At 38.8% G+C, this 22,844-nt stretch overlaps 1 protein-coding gene across 2 annotated transcripts in view; it reads left to right on the forward strand.

Annotated features, from left to right (window-relative positions):
• Positions 1-1,406: 1,406 nt before the first annotated feature.
• The window catches only part of ARCN1 (archain 1), a 34,630-nt gene continuing 13,192 nt past the window's right edge, over positions 1,407-22,844 (forward strand). The window contains exons 1-5 of one of the 2 annotated variants that reach the window (XM_006890832.1): positions 1,407-1,562; positions 17,232-17,495; positions 18,549-18,728; positions 18,854-19,059; positions 19,935-20,099. In XM_006890832.1, coding sequence (XP_006890894.1) covers positions 1,560-1,562; positions 17,232-17,495; positions 18,549-18,728; positions 18,854-19,059; positions 19,935-20,099 — 818 coding nt within the window. In that variant the 5' untranslated portion in view covers positions 1,407-1,559. The remainder of the gene's footprint in view (positions 1,563-17,231; positions 17,496-18,548; positions 18,729-18,853; positions 19,060-19,934; positions 20,100-22,844) is intronic. The other variant, XM_006890833.1, reaches the window with a different exon arrangement.

Consider the following 22,844-nt stretch of genomic DNA (forward strand, 5'->3'; position numbering starts at 1 on the left):
GCTGTGAATCGCAAACAACTCGAAGGCACATAACAACAACAACAAGAAGCCAATAGGCAACATCATGATACAAGTAGAGAAAAAAAATTGAAACAGTCAAGAATTTCCCTTTTCTTGGATCCACACCACCCCTTTTGGTAGCAGCTGTCAAGAAATCAAAACATGTGTTACATTGTGCCTGTCAAGGACCTCTCTAAAGAGCAAAGAGGTCAGTTTAAAGACTAAGGTCCACCCAAGCCATGGGATTTTCAATTGCTTCTTATGCATCTGAATTTTAGACAATGAATAAGGAGCATTCAAGGAATAATGAATACTGAAGAAGAATCAGTGTCTTTGAATTGTGGTGTTGGCAGAGTGTTTAATATACCTTGGACTGCCAAAAGAACAAATCTGCTTTGGAAGAAGTGCAAGCAAGGTGCTTCTTAGCGGCAAGAATGGTGAGACTACATCTCATCTACCTTGGGCATATTATCAGAAGATGCCAGTGGAGGAGAACATCCTGGACGGAAAGTTGGATGGTCAGAGGATTAGAGGAAGGCCCTCAAGGGCGTAGATTGACACAGTAACTCCAACAGTGGGCATAATCATAGTGGAAATCTTGAGGATAGCACAGGACGTGGTTAGGTTTCCATCTGTTGTACACAGGTTCCTACGAGTAGAAGTCAACTCCAGGACACCTAGGAACAAAGACACATACAGGAGCAACTTTTCATGAGTTTATTGGCCACTTGTATAAATAGATAAAAAATTATCTATTTATCTATTTATGAATGTTATTTATGAATATTTATGAATATTATCTATTTATGAATGGATAAAACACAAAGTATATACACGAAACACATTCTGTACAACTTTCGTATGCAAACCAATATAAAAAAAGATAACATTTTAAAAATATCTATTTAAATCCTAGGGGAAGCTCTGGTGGCCTAGTGCCAAGGAGCTGCAAGTACAATCCCAGAGGCACACGGTTCGAATCCACCAGATGCTCTGCCGGGAAAAGGAGGGACAATCTCCTCCTGTACCAGTCAGATCTGATTTGACGGTACACACACACACACACACACACACCCCTATTTAAATCCTTTAACCATTTAAGTATGTATTCTTTTTCTTTTTATTGTTGACTTACAAGAGTTCTTTATGTGTTTTGGATACTAGCCTCTTATGCCCGTAGGTTATTTTGAATATTAAACCACATGCTGCCTATTAGAACAGTTTTGTAAACGGTAAGGGTGCTTAAAGTGAAATAAAAACTATAACACAGTGACCAGTAGAAGTACCTCTCCCCACGGCTTAACAAGGACCCCAACCGGGGCAGCGCGGCTTGGACTCCACCCGGTACCCTCCTTTTCCCCGCCCCCCCCCGCCCTTTGACCCACTCTATTTCCGGTTGGAGACGTGGCTCGGGGCCGCCATCTTGGCAAAAGGCAAAACGGCAGCACCTCCAGTTAGGGGGGCAGCAGGTCCTGAGCGGCCGGGGCTTCCTTTCCGTTGACCCTAGCCCTCACCTCAGTGGACTCGGAGCGCGGGTGCGCTCCACCACCGCCCTCACCATGGTAAGATTCAAGGCGGGCCCGGGCTCTTGGGGTCCAGGCCTCGCTCGTCCCCTCGTCCTGCCCAGCGGCCTGTTCCTGGGGCCGTAGGAGCCGCGCCTCGCGGGCCCTGAACCGGTCGTTACGCGTGGGGAGCAGTGTAGCTCACCCCACCTGGGCCTTGGTTTCCAGTCCCCTCTGGTCACCGCGCCCCCCGCACCCCAGTCAGCTGGACACCTTCCTCTGCCAGAAGCAGGCCCTGGGGGCGGCCAGGGTCTTGGTTCAGCGAGATGTCGCCGCTGTCCCTGGGCTACGCGCTGCGGCCTTGGGCTCCGATGACCGGCCGGGGCCGTGGCCTCTCAGGCTGGCAGCGAAGGCCTCTGCTGGGAGGTGGAGTGGCTTTACCTTCCTTCTGTGTTCAGTGTGTCAGGTGTTCGCCATCAGGATCGCTTGGTGTTGAGGACTTTTTCTTGTTTGTTGGAATGGGGGAAATGGCATAGAGTGGGGAGGAGTAACGTCTGACCCTAATCTTGAGGATCCTTGTGTTTCTGAAAATTTCAGCTACTTTTGTAGAACCTGCTTGTGCCCGTTCCAGTGTGTGATTGAGTCCGCGAGCATTGGGAGGAGGATGTGAGTGAATGACCGGAAGACAGATTTCTGTCTTCAAGGAATTTGACATTCTGGTGGAGAAGATGTGTTTGGGGCCCATCGTAATTAAGTGTCTCTTGGAGGAGGGGTTAAAGGGACCGGTCATACGCTGTGATCTGTTCCGTTGCCTTCAGATGTAAAATTCATGCCGGTAGATAAGGATTGACAACCACAAAACTGACTCCAGAGTCTTGTGTGATCGCGACTGATTTGCGGAGGTTCATGAAGTAGAAATTATTCTGTTCCAAACAAGCTAGTTGTTATGTGCGACCCTGTGTACAACAGCTCTGAACCCTACTCTATCCTGTGCCAGCCTTATTGTCTCTGACACACCTACCCCATTACCTCAGTCACTGAGTCAATTCATCTCTTCGAGGGTCTTCTCTCCTGCGCTTTCCCTCCACCCTTCCAAACATGATGTCCCTCTCCAAGTACTGGTTCCTCCTTGCCATGTCTAAAGTATGTCAGATGAAGTTTCAGAATCCTTGCCTCCAAGAAGCAGCCTTGTTTCACTCTCTCCAGGACGGACCTGTTTGTTTTCCTGGCAGCATTTTAGTGCACCTAATGCCCATCAGTCTTTTGATTTCTTTTCTTTTTAAGATTTAGTTCTTCTTTATAAATAGCTTTGAGAAAATGAAGATTTATTTTTACTCCTTTAACTCTGTTGGTGTTTTTTTTTTTTTCACCAAGAGATTAATAATATGATGATTAAATCTCCCAACTATCTTCAGAGTGACAGTGTAATTTGATGCCAATCACAGTAAGTCCTATTGACAGGTTTTAAGTAGAACATGGGTGTTGATGGGATTCATGCTTGGATTTTAACTGAAAGGTTTGCATCGTGGAATTTTTGTTTTAGGCACAAAATCTCAAAACAGCTATGAGATACCATCTCACTCCAGCAATAATAGCAAAGTTCAACGGCAGCAAATTACAAATGCTGATGAGGTTGTGGAGAGATTGGAACTCTTACTGCCAGTGGGAATATAAAATGGTACACTCACTGTGGAAGGCAGTCTGGTGCTTTCTCAAAAAGTTGGAAATAGAAATACCATTTGACTCAGCAGTTCCACTACTGGGAATTTACCTTAAAGAAACCAGAGGCACGACTCAAACCAATGTATGCACACCTTGCTGAATTATTCACAATAGAAAAGAGATTGTAGCAACCCAAGTACCCATCAACAAAAGAATGGATTGAAAAACTGGTACATTCATACAATGACATATTACACAGAATCAAAAAACAGTGAACTCATAAAACTTTACAAAACATGGAGGAGTCTGGAGGACATGCTGAGTGAAATATCTCAGTCATAAAAGGCCTAATACTGCATAACACCACTGTTGTAAAATAAGACTGGCAAGGGGGGTTGCAAGGAAAATAGGAAAAGAGTAGATAGATAATAAACACTGGAACAGGTGAAAGGAAGAACAGTCCTAAAGGAATATATGACTAGGTATTATATATATAGCAACAATCTAGAGCTAACGGAGCAATACAGAGTGGATTGGGGGAGTGAGAAGGAGGGAAGAAAATGTGCAGCAATGAATCAATAAAAAAATTTTTAAAAAAGAGTGAGAAAAAAATTACCAAAACTTGATAGTTTGGTTTTTTTACTTTTCCCTCACTTCTGGGAGGCTTAGTATTTATATAATGATTTTTAAACTTTTACCTACAGGAAGTACTTGTAGTGCTTGCTAGAACATACAATTTTAAAAGCAAGCCATCAGAAAGGTTTCTTTATCTACAGAGTATGCTCTTGTTTGCTAAGAATAGACAATGAGTAGACTTACTGTGGTGGTCCATTAAATATAAAAGATCATAGTAAGTTTGGTTGCCCCAAACCATTAGTTATTGGAAAGCTAGATTTAAGTCTTACATAGCTAATATAGGGGAGCTCTGCTAGCCTAGTGATAAAAAGCTGCACTGCAATCCCAAAAAGCTGCACTGCAATCCCAAAGGCACCCTGTTGAAATCCACTAGCTTCTTGATGGGCAAACTTCTACGTGATTTACTGACCCTGAAAGTCCACTGCAGGTTCAGCTATGGGTTGGATTGGACTCCGTGGCACACAACAACAGTAGCTTATATAAAGGCGCTTTGGTGGCAAAGTGATCAAGTTTTTCACTGCTTATCAGTTGGAACTCATCAGTGTCTTAAAGAAAAAAACCTGGCAGTCTGCTCATGTAGAAGTATAGTTATGAAACTATGGGGCTGTTCTACTCTGTCATATGAAATTACTGTGAGTTCAGATCAACTCCAGGTTACCAAACAACGTCAACCAAGTGAGTAATCTATACATGCAAGGGGAATCCTAACACAGTAATAACTTTTTGCCCTCAGCTTGATTCTAATTCATGTATGCACATCTTGCAGAATTATTAACGATAAAAAAGAGATTGCAGCAACCCAAGTACCCATTAACAAACGAATGGATAGAAAAACTATGGTACATTCACACAATGGAATGTTACACAGAATTTAAAAACAGTGAAGTCATAAAACATTACAAAACTTGGAGGAGCCCAGACAAACTTATAAGACAGAGTAGGTGAGCTCTGGTGGCCTAGTGGCAAGAATCTGCACTGCAGTCCCATGGGTGTGTGGTTCAAATCCACTAGTTGCTTCGCTGGAGAAGGAGGAACAATCTCCTCCTGTACCAGTCAAATCTGATTTGACGGTACAAACACAAATAATAAAAATTAAATTAAAAAAGAAAAAAGGACAGAGTAGAGCTTTCCTATAGACTTTCCAAGGCTTTAATTTAATTTTTATGGAAACAGACTGTCACATCTTTACCTATCCACCTATCTTCCACTTAACAGCCAAGTATTTAGCCACCAGGGCTCTTTAGTTAGATTATTGTTGCTTGTCTTCATAGGTAATACAGCAGTTGTATAGCTGTTGTACTATTTAATGAATCTGGTTTTGGATTGTTACTTGAGCACAAGAAGAGTGAAAATTTTCTTTGAGTTTCCCTTGATTTGCCGTTTACTTATACATGAGTCGAAATACAAATCTTTTTCATTGGAGAAAACTTAGTGTTGCTATCTTTTATTTTTACTTCAGTTTCAAAACATACACTGTTTGAGCTTTTTAGAGCAGAGAAATAATCGAGTAAGCATCCTACCTAAGATGACATTGTACCTCTGTCCATTCTTGTTTATTCTCTACAAGCTTTCTTTTTAGGACAGAAGCTTCTGGTGGTCTTAAAACTCTTAATGAAAAGTTCTCACATATACACCCCTCACCAAGTTTTAGGTTTGGGGTTTTTGTCTAGACTTTGTAATGGTTTTCTTTCCAGCTTTATCTGTAATTATCTCATTTAACTAGGGAAAAGAAAATAGTTTTCTGTTACAGTTGTAGGGATCCTAGTCTTAAGGGCTTGTGCAGCCAACCTAAAGGCAAGCCTTTCATATCTACCAACTGTTCCTGGGGAGAAAAATGAGCAATCTCCTTCCATGGGATTTTTCATCCTTTGAAAACCCACTGGAGGGTCAGCTGTGAGTTAGTTCCAACTTAAGATAAAAACATGATAGTTGTAGAAACTAGCCTTGACTATGATCATGATAGATAAATTTGTCAGTACAGTAGATTACAAATGGGAAAAGACTGCTTCATTCTGTAAGTGAAGAATGCTTAAATATTTAGAGGTTTAAGGAAGCCCTTGATGAATTTTTTTTGTCTTAAAAATTACACATTTATGCTGAATCAGCACCTTTCATTTCTCAAAACTCTCATTGCTGTCAAGTCTGAACAGACATAGCTGACCTTACAACTGGTTTTTGTAGGTTACAAATCTCCTGGTAGGAGATTGTCTTTCTTCTAAGGAGTGACTGATGATTTTAAACCAGTAGAGAGCTATATGCAGAACAGATTATCCAGGAGGCTGGGCTGTATGAGGAGAAGTGTAGTAGCATCCGGGTTGAAGGAAGATTCATCAACAATCTGCGTTATGCAGATGATACAACCCTACTTGCTGAAACTGAGGAGGACCTAAAGCACTTGTTGTAGAAGGTAAAGGATTGCAGTCTTCAATATGGATTGAGGCTCAATATCAAGAAAACAAAGATTCTTACCACTGGGCCAATTTAGCATCAGGATGGATGGTGAAGAGATTGAGATTATTAACAGCTTAATTTGCTTGGCTACACAGTCAACACTCTTGACACCAGCACCCAGGAAATTAAGACATAGTACGATGGAAAAATCTGCTGTTAGGGACCTCTCCAGAGTACTGAAGAGCAATGGTGTCATTCTGGAGACTAAGGTATGCCTGAGATACAGGCCATGGTCTTTGTAGTCACTTGCTGCATCAGAGAGCTCAACAAGGACTAGGGAGGAGATAGAAGGAGAATGGATGTCTTTGAGCTATGGTGTTGAAGAGTATTGAATATACCGTGGACTGCTAAGAAAACGAGCAGGTTCAGCTTGGAGAGGGTTAAACCATGCTGCTCCTTGGAGGCAAGGATTCTGAAGCTTCGTCTGACATACTTTGGACATGTTGCAAGGAGGGACCACTTCTTGGAGAAGGACGTCATGCTTGGGAGGGTGGAGGGACAGCACAGGAGAGGAAGACCCTCTAAGACGTGGATTGATTCAGTGACTGGGGTAATCGGCATAGGCGTGTTGGAGACAGATTGGCACAGGATAGAGCAGGGTTTAGGGCTGTTGTACATAGGGTAACTATGAGTTGCAGGCAACTTGATGACAGGTAACAACAACAACAACAGAGAGACACTGCGTTTGAGTTTGCAGTGCAACCAGAGCTCCCTCTGTCATTCTTGGACCTTGCTTATTAATGGGAATAAAAGCATAATATAGCAGCCTACTTATCTTTTACAAAACATACAATTGATTTTGGTTAGGTAGTTTGCTTCTAAACCAAAACCTATTGCTGTAGAGTCATTTCTGACACACATGACTCCACAGGACAGATTAAAACTGCCTAATAGGCTTACTGGTTTCCAAAGCCCTAGTGACAAGAAGTTGTGCTGCCAGTCCAAAGACAGGCAGTTCAAATCTACCAGCTGCTGCGAGGGAGAAAGATGGGCAGTATCCTCTTAAGCAATTTATAGTCTCTAAATTCTTTTTAGGAGGGTCAGCTATGAGTTGATTCTGACCCGGTAATGCGTAACAGCAATCTTTATGGCAGTAAATTGAGACATCTTTTTCTTGGCGGGTTTAAGCCACCACCCTTTCTGTTAGCACCAGGGTTCCTTAGTTTGCCTTCTTGCACCTTAGTGTTCATATAAAAATGTGATATCAAGCTTGCAACTCGAAGACATAGATAGGCCTACTAAGTGGGGAAATTGTACACTTTCTGTTGCTATAGTTCTCAGATGTTTAGAATTGTAGAATCTTAACGATGTAAGAGTACTTTCAATTTCACATAAACTAACCTCTTATTTTAGGGATATTTTCAGAAGCACCTTCAGGTCACATAATTAGTGGCAGAGGCAAGACAGAAATCTAATTCTTCAGGTTTCTTTACCCATGGAGCACTTTTAAATTAAATCTGGGTAGGATTTAAAAAATACGGAGAGAGAGAGAGCGCACGTGTGCGCTCTGGTGGTCTAGTGGCAAGAAGCTGCACCACAATCTTAAGAAGTATGCGGTTCAAATCCACCAGATACTCTGCTGAACTAGGAGGGGCAGACTCCTGTACCAGTCAGATCTGATTTGACGGTACACACAAAAATAAGAATAAAGTAAAAAAATATATATATAGTCTCAAATCATGGTAGGTATTAAGAGAAAATTTGTTTGATAGACTTCAACTTAATGGATTTTTTAAAAAAATACAGTCTTGGAGAGATTACTTGACTTCTGGGCCCTCAGTTTTCACATCTATAAATAGTCAAGAAGTTCCTTTTTGGTCTGAAAATTTAACTTTTAAAAAAATGTAAAATTGAATTTGAAAATAAACCAACTTTATAAAGAATCATACTGCAGATTAAATTACAGTAGGAAAACCACATTAGTTTACCTTTTAGTGTGTACAGTATTTTAATTGTTAATCATTGGTAAACAGATATGAAAAGAAGCTCTATCATTTCAAGTTACTTAAGAATACAAATGGTATTTTAAAATAGAATAAGCATATCCTATTTAGAAGTGAACGGACTTCCAGCTATGTTAATAACTCTGATGCAGAAAGCAGAAATTTGCGTCAATAGCGTGACCTTTGGAATTGTGATATACTTGGAGTTTGGTAGCACTGTCATGAAATACTCGGCTGCTAACCAGAAGGTCAGCAGTTCACCTTCTAAGGAGAAAGATTTGACAGTCTATTTCTATAACATTTACAATCTTTGAAATTCTGTGTGGCAAATCTACCCCATCTGCTAGGGTCTTTATGAGTTGAAGTCAACTCAACAACAATGGATTTGGTTTCTATTTTTGAGATTTAGAGCCAAACTTGGGTTGACCATCTTGGTTTCATTTTAGAGCTTTATTTTTCCTGTATCTAAAGTCACTCTAAAGGAGTGACTCGAAGAGACCAACGGATAGTCACAGTCTGGCCTTTTAATTACTGCTTTGGAGAAGCAACATGCCTTTCTTCTGAGAGGCCTCTGGATGGGCTTGAACCTCCAGCCTTCCAAGTAGCAGCTGAGCATGTTAACTATTATAAGGCCTTTTAAGCCACTAGCACCTATTTTATAAACATTTAATTTACCGGTAACCTATGTTTGTGAACATATCCAAGTTATTACTGCTCCTGTTTCTAGATTACCTTTGCTCTTTAATTTTTTGTCTAACACTTTGAGCATGAGAACTCTGAATTACCCCTTTTCCCACCTGACCCTCATCTTTGTTTATCTAGAATCTATTTTATTCCTTTAGAATAACCAAAAAATTTTTGATAGGCATATGATGTGTCAGATTGTGATTCCTTTACCTTTTAATTGGTACAGGGGAGATCTGTAGGGAGTACTTTTTTTTTTTAATTTCTTTTTTGTTAAAGCCACCAGTTTGTGCTATTTTGGTTACAGTTGTTGTGTACCATTGAGTTGTAACTAACCCATAGTTGACCCTCCAGTGGGTTTTCAGAGACAGATTCCCCATCCTTCTCCTGAGAAGCAGCTGGCGAATTAGAACCTGGTGCCTTCGGGACTGCAGCGCAGATTCTTTCCACTAGGCCACCAGATCTCCATAGTAATTACTTTTTACCATATTTATGCTCACATTTACTAGTAATATTGTTCACTGCATAAAGTGATTCTCTGTGGGACATTTAAAAATCACTGCTCAAAGGGCTCTTGTTTCCTTGAAATTATATGTAAATTTGATAGAGAATGACTTTTTATTATTCTAAAAATATTGATTCTTGACAACTTTAATAGTAATGTTTTACATTTTAAATATATGTGGCATATTGTATAGTGTTTTGATTTATCATTGTTTTACTCATTTGGCCTTCTTAATAGCCTTGAAGTAACCAGGATGATGCTCCATTTTAAAGAAGAAACTTGGGCTGAAATAGGTTGAGTAATTTAAGGTCAGACAAGATAGTAAGCCGAAGAACAGGACTAGGGTCCAGATTTTCTCATTCCTGATCAGATAACCTTTCTGGTATATTCAGTGTGCTACTTTGGATTTTTAGGACACTATTTCTAATCAAGGAGCCCTGCTAGCTCAGTAGTTAAGCACTTGCCTGCTAACCAAAAAATGAACAGTTCAAACTCACTAGCCTCTTTGCAGGGATAAGATGTTGGCAGTCAGCTTTTGTAAAGATTGCAGCCTCTCTATGATTCTCTGTCTTCTCCTCTGTCCTGTATGGTAGCTGTTAGGATCAACTCAGCAGCGATATATTTGTGCCTTTATAATCCAGTTCATCTTTAGAGTATGGAGTAACAAAAAATGATCCCAAATATAAGGAATTCCTCATTTTTCTGATTAAAATATGAAAATATTTCTTCCTTTTAAAAAAATTTTTAAAAATTAATTTCAGTGAACATTTACAGAGATTTTGGATTTCCATACATTTATTGTTGCATTTTTCTCCCTGCCCACCCCTCCCCCAGCTTGCTCTACTCTTTGAAAAGTAAAAGCAAAATTATTTCATTGGTATAGAATCCCCCCTTCCCACCCTGAATACACTCCACTATGCAACCTTCATTCTGGACTCTTGTCGTAACCATAATACCCAATCATATATCGCTTTCAAACAGTTCTCTCCCTCATCTGTTTCAATGCAGTGCACATAATTTATCCAGTTTTTCTCAGTCTCATTCCAGCTCTTTTGTCAGTCCCATTCTACAATAGTGGCACCATGCAGCACCTGTCCTTTTGTGACTGAGATATTTCATTCAGCATAATGTTCTCCAGGGTCATCCATATTGAATAATATTACATGAGTTCCTTGTTTTTCAATGCAGCATAGTATTCCATTGTGTAAATAAACCAGAGTTTATCCATTCGTTTGTTGTTGGGCACCTGGGTTGTTTCCAACTCTTGGCTCTTGTGAACAAAGCCACAATAAACATGGGTGTGCATATATATGCCTGGGTGGCAGGTACGGTTTTTTAGGGTATATTCCCAGTAATGGAATTGCTGGGTCAATTGGTATTTCTATTTGCAACTTTTTGAGAGAGCACTATACAGCCCTCCTTAGTGGTTGCACCATTTTACACTTCCACCAACTGTGAATAAGGATTCCAGTTTCTCTGCAACCTCGCCAGCATTTGCTGTTTGCTGCTCTGTTAAATTTTGCTATTCTTACTGTGGTGAGATAATATCTCATAGTTGTTTTGATTTGCATCTCTCTTAGAGCTAGGGATTTTGAACATTTCTTAATGTATTTATTGGCCGTTTGAATGTCTTCTTTGGTGAAGTGGAAAAGATTATTTTTACCAGAAGGACTGTGTAAGCTTTGGGAGCTGTAGTAAAATTGTCAAAGGTCCTCTTAACTTCTCTAATCATTTACAATTACATGTGTTTAAAATTGTATTAAATTCTTTTTATTTAGAAATAATAGCTTTTCAACTTTCATGAAGCCATTTTATCTACATTGTTTAAAAGCTTCATTATCATCTCCAGGACCACTCTTTGAATCATCAATTTTTAAAGCTTTACAATATTTGTTTTGTTTTGTTTTTCTATTTAAAAAAGTAAACCTACTGCTGTTGAGTTCATTCTAGTTCATGGTGGAATCAGGTTACCAAGGTTGTAAATTTTTTTTCTTCATTCATTTCTTTCCTCCCTTTACCTTCCCCCTCCCCTAGTCCACTTTGAAGTGCACCTCTTGGTCCAGATTGTTGTCATACATATAATGCTTAATCATGTGTTCCTTCAGACAGTTCTTCCTCCTCATCTGTTCCATAGCAGTGTTCATTATCACTCTTCACTCTTTACCTATTCTCCCCCCTCCATCTCCCCCCCCAGCCTTATTTTATAACAGCAATTTTATGCAGTATTTGGATAGAAAAACTATGGACATTTGCACAATGGAATATTATGCAGCATTGAAAAACAAACTTGTAAAACATTACACAACATGGGTGAGCCTGGAAGACTTTATGCTGAGTGAAATATCTCAGTCACAAAAGGTTGTAAAACTTTATAGGAAAATACTTCTTTTTTCTCTGGAAAGCTGGTGAGATTTGAACTGACTTGAGGTAAGCGGTACAACTCATAACATATGTCAGTATTTTAATACATATGTATTAGATTTTTACATTTTTGCAAAGTTTGTGAAACTATGAGCTCTTATCCTCAGATAATTACAAAAATCAGATGCACTTTTATTTAAATTTTTTTTATTTTTTTAATTTTATTTTAGCACTATTCTCCCTGCCTACCCCTCCCCCCGCCCCATTTCACTTCTCTCTTTGAAAAGTAAAAGAAAAATTCTTTCTTTGGTATACAAACTGCCCCCCCCCGGCACCCCTCCCATCGCCCCGAGTACATTCCACTATGCAACCTTAATTCTGGACATTTTAATTTTCATTTTATTGTTTTTGTGTGTGTGTACCATCAAAATCAGATCTGACTGGCACAGGAAGAGATTGTCCTTCCTTCTCCAGCAGAGCATTTGGTGGATTCAAACCACACACCTCTGGTATTACAATGCAGCTTCTTATCACTAGGCCACCAGAGCTCACCTAAATATATTTTTTAGATGACCTTTTATTACTAACCAAACTCGCTGCCATTGAGTAATTCAGACCTATCATGACTGACCTGCCATCTGGTTTCTAAGATGATAAATATTTATAGGAAGAGACCTGTCTATCTTTACCCTAAGAAATGGTAGATTTGAACCACTGACCATTTTATATCTCAGCCCAAGATATTATCACTATGCCACTTGGGTTCCTTGACCTTTTATTAGTATATACCAAGCTGGATGGTCAGACTCCTCCCATGTAATTTAAAGCCTCCCGGAAACCTGATGGAAGTTCAACTGAGTTGGTTCCAATTCAGTGGCAATGAGTCTGATGAGTGAGTGTAATTTGGGGTTGAGAATAAGTCTTACCCTAAACAACTCATTTAGATGTCCAACAAAATTGAGAAAGAGCACCTATAATAGGAAAAACTATATAAAGAACTAGAAATTACACAACTTTTTAAAAATATAATTTCTTTTAAAATATGTATATCCAGCTCTTTTGTTTGCCCTCATGCGGGGCCTTATTGAAACACCTGTCAGCGAGCTTCAAAGGAGCTTGGAACAGTCATTTGGTTTGCAGTACACACCCCCAGAGGGAAAATGGTTGAGGCTGATCGCCCAGAAAAGCCCTTCATTGGAGGGCTCAATACAGAAACAAATGAGAAAGCCCTGGAAGTTGTATTTGGCAAATATGGACAATTGTAGAAGTGCTTTTGATGAAAGTCCAAGAAACCAACAAATCAAGAGGATTTGCTTTTGTTACCTTTGAAAGCCCGGCACATACCAAAGATGCAGCCAGAGATATGAATGGAAAGTCTTTGGATGGAAACGCTATCAAAATGGAACAAGCCACTAAACCAATATTTGAAAATGGTAGGTGTGGACCCCCTCTATCTCCAAGACGCAGTAGTCCTCCAAGAGGTCTTTGAGGTAGAAGAGGAGGAAGTGGAGGAACTAGGGGAAAACCTTCATATGGGGGTCACATGGATGATGGTGGCTATTCTATGAACTTTAACATGAGTTCTTCCCGGGGACCACTGCAAGTGAAAAGGGGACCACCACCACGAAGTGATCTCTACTTAAGTGGCCGTGATCAGGTTGGCAGACAAGAACGAGAGCTTCCTCCTTCTATGGAAAAGGAGGTACCCTCCTCAATGTGATTCCTACAGCAGTTCAAGCCACAGAGCACCAAGAGGTGGTAGCCACGGAGGAAGCGGTCTGATAGAGGGGGAGGCAGAAGCAGAGACTAGAACCAAACAAAACTTTGGAAAAAAATGCTTGTTCAATGAAACAAAAAGTGGAGCCTAATCTGTAATAACTACCAAAGGACTATTGAAAGGAAAAAATTGTGTTACTTTTTAAAATTTTCTGTTAAGTTCTCCTCCATAATTTTTATGTTTTTGTGAGGAAAAGCAGTAAACATGTTTAATTGTGTTTGCTTTTATGACTCTGCTTTCAACAAGGAAATGTTAAATGTGTGATACTTGGCCTGTGTAGTAGTGTTGTAATTCTCTTTAACTGTTCCTGAAGGCCACTTTCTATTTGATTAATCCCAGTAGATGAGGCAAGCAATACTAAGATTTTTCACAGACATCTTGCCGTCTAAAATGGACAGATGAATCATTCTGCCTATATAAACAAGCTAGATGGAGAATATAGAAGAGTGGTTGGGTTTGCTACCCTCTAAGATTTCAGGGTGTCTTCAGAGTGAAATCTCAGTGTTCTCAGTGTGAAAAATCTGAGAACAGATGCTTACATTAGGAAAGTACTATTCACTCAGTAAACCCAAAAAAGCATATGGGTAATGCTGGCCATATATTGCTTTTTTGACATTTCCTTGGGAATCTGCAAGAGCCTCTCAGTTCCCTTCCACCAATAAGACCATTTAAGTGTTTGTTAAACAACTACAGAATACTTAAAAAGTTTGGCCAAAGCCCCCCCCAAAAGCATATCCATGATATTGATTTGTCACCTAAAAATGAGTAGTAATTTAAAATTTCCCAGTTGTCTTTTACTTGTTTTACATGTGTTTATATTGTGAGTCATATAAAATTTATACCTTATGATTGGTTGATGCATTTTATAAATCTCTTTAGACTTATGGTTTAGTCTTTCATAAGTAGGACATAAAAGCGTTCCCTCTTTTTAATTGAAATGCAATTCACACAACACAGATTTAGGGTTTTAAAATATGAGATTCAGTAGTTTTTAGTATATTCACAAATTTGTACAACTGTCTATTGCAGAAGGGCGCTCTGATGGCTTACTGGGTTTGGAGTTGCACTGCCAACCCAAAGGAATGCAGTTCAAATCCACCAGCTGCTCTTTCATGTGATTTACTGCCTCTCTGAAAGACCCCCTGGAGAGTCAGCTATAGGTTGATTCCATCTTGACACTTAACAGTACCTATCACCCCTAACATTGTCATAACCCCCAAAAGAATTCTCATACCCATTAGTAGCCAATTCTTCTTGATGGACAAGGAAATTGATTTTGTATTCCTATAACACTGATAGTATGGGAAATATAAAAATATTTTTTAATTGTATTTTATTTTTGTTGAGAATATGAACAGCAAAAAAGGCACCAATTCATAATTTCCATATGTATAATTCAGCAACATTGTTTACATTCTTGAAGTTGTGTCACCATCCTCATCCTCCTCTGTATTGTTCCTTCTACATTAATATAAATTTAAAGCTCCTTAAGACTCCTATCTTTTGAGTTGTCAATTTGATTCCTTATGGGTAGATCTTTAAAAGAGCACAATGCTCAAAACATGTTATGTGCCCTTGAGTCATAGCAATCCTATGTATCTCTGAACCCTGCTCTATCTTGAGCCAGTTTCATTGACTCTGACACTTGACTCCATTACCCCAGTCATTCAGTCAGTCCTCATCCTGGGTCTTCCTCTCTTCACTGTCTGTGTACTCTTCCCAGCATGATGTCCTTCTCTAAGGACTGGCCCCTCCTGGCCACATGCCCAGTGTCAGATGGCACTTCAAAATCCATAACACCAAGGAGCAGCCTTGTTTCACCCTCTCCAGAACAGACTTGTTTGTTCTCTTAGCAGTCCATGGTACTCTTCTCAAGCACCACAACTCAAAGGCATCCATCAATTTTTCTGTTATCTTTAGTCATTATCCAGCCCTCTGATGCATAGTAAGTAATTGTGAAGACCATTGCCTGGATCAGACTGACATCTCTAGGCTGACATCATTGCTTTTCAGTCCTCTAGAGAAGTCCTGACAGCATATTTTCCCATTGCAGTTCATCTTTTGACTGTCCTGGATGCTGGTTCTAAGAGTGTTGATTGTGAGCCAAGCAAGCTGAAGGTGTTAAAAATCTCAAATCTCTTCTCTATCATGATGCTGCTATTTGGCCCAGTGATGAGAGTCTTTGTTTTCTTTTTTTAAAAAATTTTATTATTTTTGTGTAAGTGTACCGTCAAGTCAGATCTGACTAGTATAGGAGATTGTCCCTCCTTCCCCGGCAGAACATCTAGTGGATTCGAACAGTGTGCCTCTGGGATTGTAGTTGCAGCTCCTTACCACTAGGCCACCAGAGCTCCCCAAGTCTTTGTTTTCTTGATGTTGAGCTTTAACCAGTATTGAAGACTGCAGACTTGACCTTCTGCAGAAAATGCCTCAGGTCCTTTTCAGTTTCAGTATACAGTATTTATTAGTTACATCACCTATTGTTTGGTTTTAAGATGACTTCAGGGAATATTTTTTAATTTAAGGCTTAAAGATTATTTTAGGAGAGTAGTTTCATGGAGAAAGTGTAAAAATTATTCAGATTGATGAACTTAATTTTTCTTTAAGGTGTTCACCTGTGAGGGAAGAAGTAGTAGCACTGTTCTATAAAGCTGAAAAGCCTGCTCTGTACAGGGTTGGTATTTCAGAGGCAGTATTCTCATGTTGTGACTTCCACAATGTCTTTGTTACTTACACTTCTGAACTCTTAAGTGTTTGCATGAAAGGGACTATTAATACTGTACTTAACTTTCTTTTTACATAACCAATGACATTTGAGATTTCTCCTGCTTCTTTTGATGCTTTGTTTTGTTTAATGAAATGACAGACTTTGAAAGAATCTGTTGGCTCTTGATCACTGGCTAGTGACAAAACCTTTGTGCAGCATTGGGTTGTTTGTTATGAAGTAAAGTGTCTGAATGATTGTATGAAAAATATGATTTGTAAACCATCACTCAAATATTTTTAAGCAAGAAATTACCTGGAGACACTTCAGGAGTTTTATTTTGAAGATTGTTTACATATTTGGGGGTAGTATAGTGAGCAATGGAAAGGCTAAACACCAGTTATTATGTACCATCACTAGCTCCATATTCTAGGTAAAAATTAAAAATCAGGAGCTTTTTGTAAGCTTTTTAATCTGCCTGATCAGCCCTGTATTTTGACTGTGGGAATTTCTTTTAAAAATTTTATTCTGTAAAAAAAAAATAATTATTTTAATTTTTAATAATTTTTCTTTATTTTTTAATAATTTATTCTTTTTTAAAAAGCATACATTTTTAAAAATTTTTAATAATTTTAAAAAAGAATAAGATTTTTTTTAAAAAAAAAAAAGCTCCGCTTAAATCTCCCCATTCAGGGTAAGTTATTAAAATTTGGGAGCGGGATGGGCAGTCTCCTTCTGTGCAGTTAGCTGCCTCTGAAAATCCGCTGGAGGGTCGGCCTTGGGTTGGTTCTGACTCTATGGTACACAGTGTTTATTGTAACAACATTGTAAAATAGGAATAATGGTTTTCCCTTAACTTTCGTCTATTAATTAAATAAAAGGGCAATGAAATAGAGTTTGGAATATGTCATTTTTATGTAAGTATAATATATGTCTTCTGAGAATTTTGGGAAAATAGATGTGAAAAAATAATTCATTTGTACTTACGTATAACTGTTCCTGACAGGTGCTGTTGGCAGCAGCAGTTTGCACAAAAGCAGGAAAGGCAATTGTTTCTCGACAGTTTGTGGAGATGACCCGAACTCGGATTGAGGGTTTGTTGGCAGCTTTTCCAAAACTCATGAACACTGGAAAACAACATACGTTTGTTGAAACAGAAAGTGTAAGATATGTCTACCAGCCTATGGAGAAACTGTACATGGTCCTGATCACTACCAAAAACAGCAACATTTTAGAAGATCTAGAAACTCTAAGGCTCTTCTCACGAGTGGTAAGAATAGTTATCCCTTCAACTTGGAACAAAACCCATTCCCATGGCTCAACATTCAGCCAAACAGTAGTCAGACTATTAAGGTAAACACCATCAGGTACAAACTCCTTATAGTAACCAACCACACAAGGGCAGCATTTTCCCAAAGATGAAACACCAGAAGGCCAGAAGGAAGGAGTAGGAGAGAAGGATTAATGGAACTGTGAATTACTTGGAGGAAGTGGGAAGTTGTGATTACATTGTAATCAATATTATAAAATGAGATGTGCCCTGAATGGTTGAATGGAAACAAATGTTCTTTGTAAACATGCACTCAAAATGCAGTTAAACACACACACACCTATCCCCCCCCAAAAAAGTGGTAAGAATCTTTCTGTAATATGGGATTCCATTTTTGTTTGGTTTTATTTTTCGGTGATACTCTTTATCTCCACCAGTAGTTGATGCTTATCAGTTTGCAAGCTTCTTCTCACTCCAACTTTGCCTTATCCTTAGCAGCTCATTGCTACAACTCATCATTCATTCAGCAGATGTTTATTGCATTTAATGGTGGCCCAGTGAGTTTACATGGTTGACTATTCAAAAGGGTTGATAGTTTAAATCCACCACCTGCTTCATGGGGAAAAGATGAGGTAGCCAGTGCCCATTGATTTCTAGCCCTGAAGGTTCACCATGAGATGGTGGAATCAGCTCTGTGGCAGTTATTTGATTTGGTTCCTAGGCTATAAGTATTCCTGAAGAGAATAAGGAAACTTCCCTTTCTTTCTTTTCCTGGTTCTTGAACAGTTACTCTAGCCTTTGTAAGTGGACTCCTGTTTGATAGGGTTTTTTGCTTTTGTTTTTGTTGGTTTTTTTTTTTTAGATAGAGGGGTCTAATACCTTTAAATGAAGATAGATACACACATGACTTTATGCCAAGAAGAATTATCTTGCTTGAGTAGAAAGGGCTAAGAAGAGTTTCAGGTTTAGTGGAATTTGTGGTGCTTTAATAGATAATACTTGAAAACTTAGCTGCTGATAAATTCTGTCTTTTACAATTCTGCCCATATTTAGATTCCTGAATATTGCCGAGCCTTAGAAGAGAATGAAATATCTGAACACTGCTTTGATTTGATTTTTGCTTTTGATGAAATTGTTGCTCTGGGATACCGGGAGAATGTTAACCTGGCACAGATCAGAACCTTCACAGAAATGGATTCTCATGAAGAGAAGGTGTTCAGAGCAGTCAGAGAGGTAAATAGGATCTTCTTGGGAGGCTAGTATGCATGCTATTCTAGAGACTTTCCTAATCTGATTTTCCTATTTTTAAATATTAATGAGACTTCTCAGACTGTATCTATACTTGTCTCTCTTTGTAGACTCAAGAACGTGAAGCCAAGGCTGAGATGCGACGCAAAGCAAAGGAATTACAACAAGCCCGAAGGGATGCAGAAAGACAAGGCAAAAAAGCACCCGGATTTGGAGGATTTGGAAGCTCTGCAGTATCTGGAGGCAGCACAGCATCCATGATCACAGAGGCCATCATTGAAACTGAGAAACCCAAAGTGGCACCTGCACCAGCCAGGTATTAAACCAGGTGTTCTAGAGTACCAAATGAAAATGAAGGTTGTATGTATATGTGCCTTAAGAGCAATATCTGGTTTCTAGGCAAGCAGTAAATAATGAATGGTATGAAGTAAGGTAAGATTAAATAATTCTGGAATAAAGAGAAATCTGAAAGGGATTGTTTTTCCTTTTGTGTAAAAGAATTGAGTTTTTTAGTTCGTTGTTTTGGGGTTTTTTGTTGGTTTTAAAAAAACCCAAACAACAAATGGTGCTATCACTTCTTAATTTCCATGGGCGTTATCTTATTTTGAAAAGGAGGGGATATTTTAACTGTTTATGAAATAATTTATGAAACAGGATTGTTCATGTTGATACTCATAGGGAGCTCTAGTGGCTCCCATCCCAAAGGCACCTGGTTAGAACCCAACACCTGCTCCAAAGGAGTCTTCTCCCACACAGTCTACCACCTCTGAAAACCCACTGACGGGTCATCTGTGGGTCAGTTCTGACTTGACAACACACACAACAACAAATGGATTTAAGGGGGAATCTGTAAACAATTTGAAATTATATGCAAAATTGTGTTTGCATAAGTACTTATATCTGGATAGAAAGCACAACATTTTTACCAGATTATGTACGTTTCTAGGAATTCTCAGTTGGTCCTTGAGTACTTAAAACTTATGGGTTAATAATGATTGTAAACAGACAGTCTGAGCAAGTTTACTTACTTGGCTATAAACAGCCTAATTATCTCCACCTATAGAAGCTTAGGATTTTTCTTGAGGGCTTCACATTACTTATAAAAAAAAAATATTCATCTTTATAAGTGTTTGGGGATTTTTTTTCAATTGCCCATGGCAATTTTTTCTTATTTTGTCTTTTTCCACTTAGACCTTCAGGCCCTAGCAAGGCTTTGAAACTTGGAGCCAAAGGAAAAGAAGTAGATAACTTTGTGGACAAACTGAAATCTGAAGGTGAAACTATTATGTCCTCCAATATGGGCAAACGAACCTCTGAAGCAACCAAAGTGCATACTCCACCTATTAATATGGAAAGGTAAGTAATAATCTTCTCAGTAAGAACAGATCACATCATATTTTTAGAATCTTATTTCACTGTGTTGTGTATATCTTTTTAATTTGCTCTTCCTCAAAAGATTTATTCAGAGTTTTGACATAAAGTTGATTTTCTCCCCCTCCACTCTAGCCATAATTAGGAGTTGAATTTGAACCATACTTGGAAATCTTCCTGTGAAGAGTTCTTATAAAGTTTATGAATCTTCCTGTGAAGATTTCTTATGAAGTTTAAGAGCTTGCCTTTTATCAACTCTTTGCTCATTAAATTAATAAAAAATAATTTGTCTTGGTGCATAGTGAAGATGAACCTTTTCTCTTAAAATGAATTTGAATTAGGGAATAGAGCGAAGATGACCCCAAACTAATATGGCATGTCTTGAGGTTTTTTTAAATAAAATTTAGGAGTGCTTTGGTGTCCTTATTTGTAGAGAGTTTCTCTGCTAACCCAAAGATGGTACCTCTGGTGATTGTAATCCACCAGCGACTCGACTAGAGAAAGATGAGGAATCTTTTGTTGGGATTTACAGCCTCCAAAATCCTGGAAGGTCAGCTATGTGTTAGTTTTAACTCAGCAGTGAGAGAGAGAATGAAACTTTAAGGACCCTTAATGACTGTGGGTAGTATATCCACATCTAGCCAAAAACTTGGCCGTTTGAATCAACCAGCCATCTCCAAGGGGAGAAAGATGGGAAAACTCTCTGTAAAAATTGAATCGGGTAATGATAGAATTGGCTTGATGGTAGTGGATTCAGTTTGGGCTTTAACTAAACTTAAAGGAGAAGCAATCTTTAAGCCAAGATTTATAATTATCATTATCTTTGACTTTTAGCTATTTAAACCCAGGATATTTTTGTCTCCCAGGGTAATGACTAGTAATATTTTTACGTGGTAATAAAGTTCACATATTCTTTACTCAAATGTCTTGTGTAGAAGCCCAGACCATCTACTGTTGCTAATGGTTTTAAGGTCAAGTGAAAGATGAGTCTGGGAGGATACCTGTATCAGAAGTGAAGAATATTTGCTCTTTGTGTGTCCTGTTTTATGTGAAATAACCAAGGTTACTTCAGGACAAATCTTCTTGAATTGCTAAAGCTTCCTACATCATCGTAGTGGATGCTTTGAGCTAAAGAGAGTCCTGAATCTCTTTAAAAATTTTGAACACTGTTAGGTATTTGAGAAACTCTTTTTACGTGTTGTGTATAGACCAAACTCTTGTGAATCCAAGATAAAACTCTACATTTCCTTTTATGACCCTTCATATATTTGTTATTGGTTCGTTTGGGTGGTTTTTTTTTTTTAAATTTTTATTGTACTATTTTTACGTGTACCATCAAATCAGATCTGACTGGTACAGGAGTAGATTGCCCCCTCCTTCTCCAGCAGAGCATCTGGTGGATTTGAACCACATTCACAATCATTTGTTATGCTTCAGAGAGTTGGACAGTGACCAAGGAGGACAGAAGGAGAATTGATGCCTTTGAGCTGTGGTGCTGGAGAAGAGTATTGAGAATACCATGGACTGCTAGGAAAACAAACAGATTCGTCCTGGAAAGGGTTAAACCGGGTGGCTCCTTGGAGGCAAGGATTCTGAGGCTCCGTCTAACATACTTTGGGCATGTTGTGAGGAGAGACCAGTCCTTGGAGAAGGACATCATGCTTGGGAGGGTGGAGGGACATTGCAGTGGGGGAAGGCCCTCTCTGAGGTGGATTGATTCAGTGACTGGGATAATCGGGATGGTAGTGTCAGAGACAGTGCCATTGACACAGGACAGAACAGAGTTTAGGGCTGTTGTACATAGGGTCGCTATGAGTCGCAAGCGACTCCACAGCACATAATAACACCACCTCTGGTATTGCAGTGCAGCATCTTGCCACTAGGCCACCAGAGCTCCCTTTGGGTGGGTTTTTTTTAAGGTTTTTTTATTTTGTTTGATTGTGATAAAAATGTAGCAAAACTTAACATTGTTTTAAGACACACTCCTTTGATATCTGCACAGACCCATGCAAGGCAATTAACAACTACTTCACTAGAATTTAAATTGATAGAAATGTAAAAAAAAAAAGGAAATGTTAAATATTATAATGAGTAGTCAAAACTAAGCCTAACTTTTAAATAAAATAATTGCAAAGTATAGATAAGGTAGATTATAATTGAGAACGATTGCTGATAGACATGTGTGAAGTTTATCTTTCTTATTTTTCTTTAGTAATTTTATTTTCATTAATTTTAATGAACGTTTACAGAGATTTTGGATTTCTATATATTCATTGTTGCATCTTTCTCCCTGCCTACCCCTCCCCCCAGTTCACTCTTCTTTTTGAAAAGTAAAAGAAAAATTATTTCATTGGTATAAAATCCCTCCCCTTCCCAGTACACTCCACTATGCAACCTTCGTTCTGGACGCTTGTCATAATGATAATACCCAATCATATATCTCTTTCAAACAGTTCTCTCCCTCATCTGTTTCAATGCAGTATACATAATTTATTCAGTTTTTCTCTGTCTCCAACCGTGATGTCAGTCCTGTTCTACAATAGTGGCATCATGCAGCACCTGTCCTTTTGTGACTGAGATATTTCACTCACCATAATGTCCTCCAAGGTCACCCATTTTGAATAATATTGCATGAGTTCCTTGTTTTTCAATGCAGTGTAGTATTCCATTGTGTGAATATACCAGAGCTTCTCTATCCATTCGTTTGTTGATGGGCACTTGGGTTGTTTC

The sequence above is a fragment of the Elephantulus edwardii genome, unplaced genomic scaffold, assembly GCF_000299155.1.
Source record: "Elephantulus edwardii isolate Elephantulus edwardi_28Jun2011 unplaced genomic scaffold, EleEdw1.0 scaffold00093, whole genome shotgun sequence".
In the NCBI taxonomy this organism is placed as follows: Eukaryota; Metazoa; Chordata; class Mammalia; order Macroscelidea; family Macroscelididae; genus Elephantulus; species Elephantulus edwardii.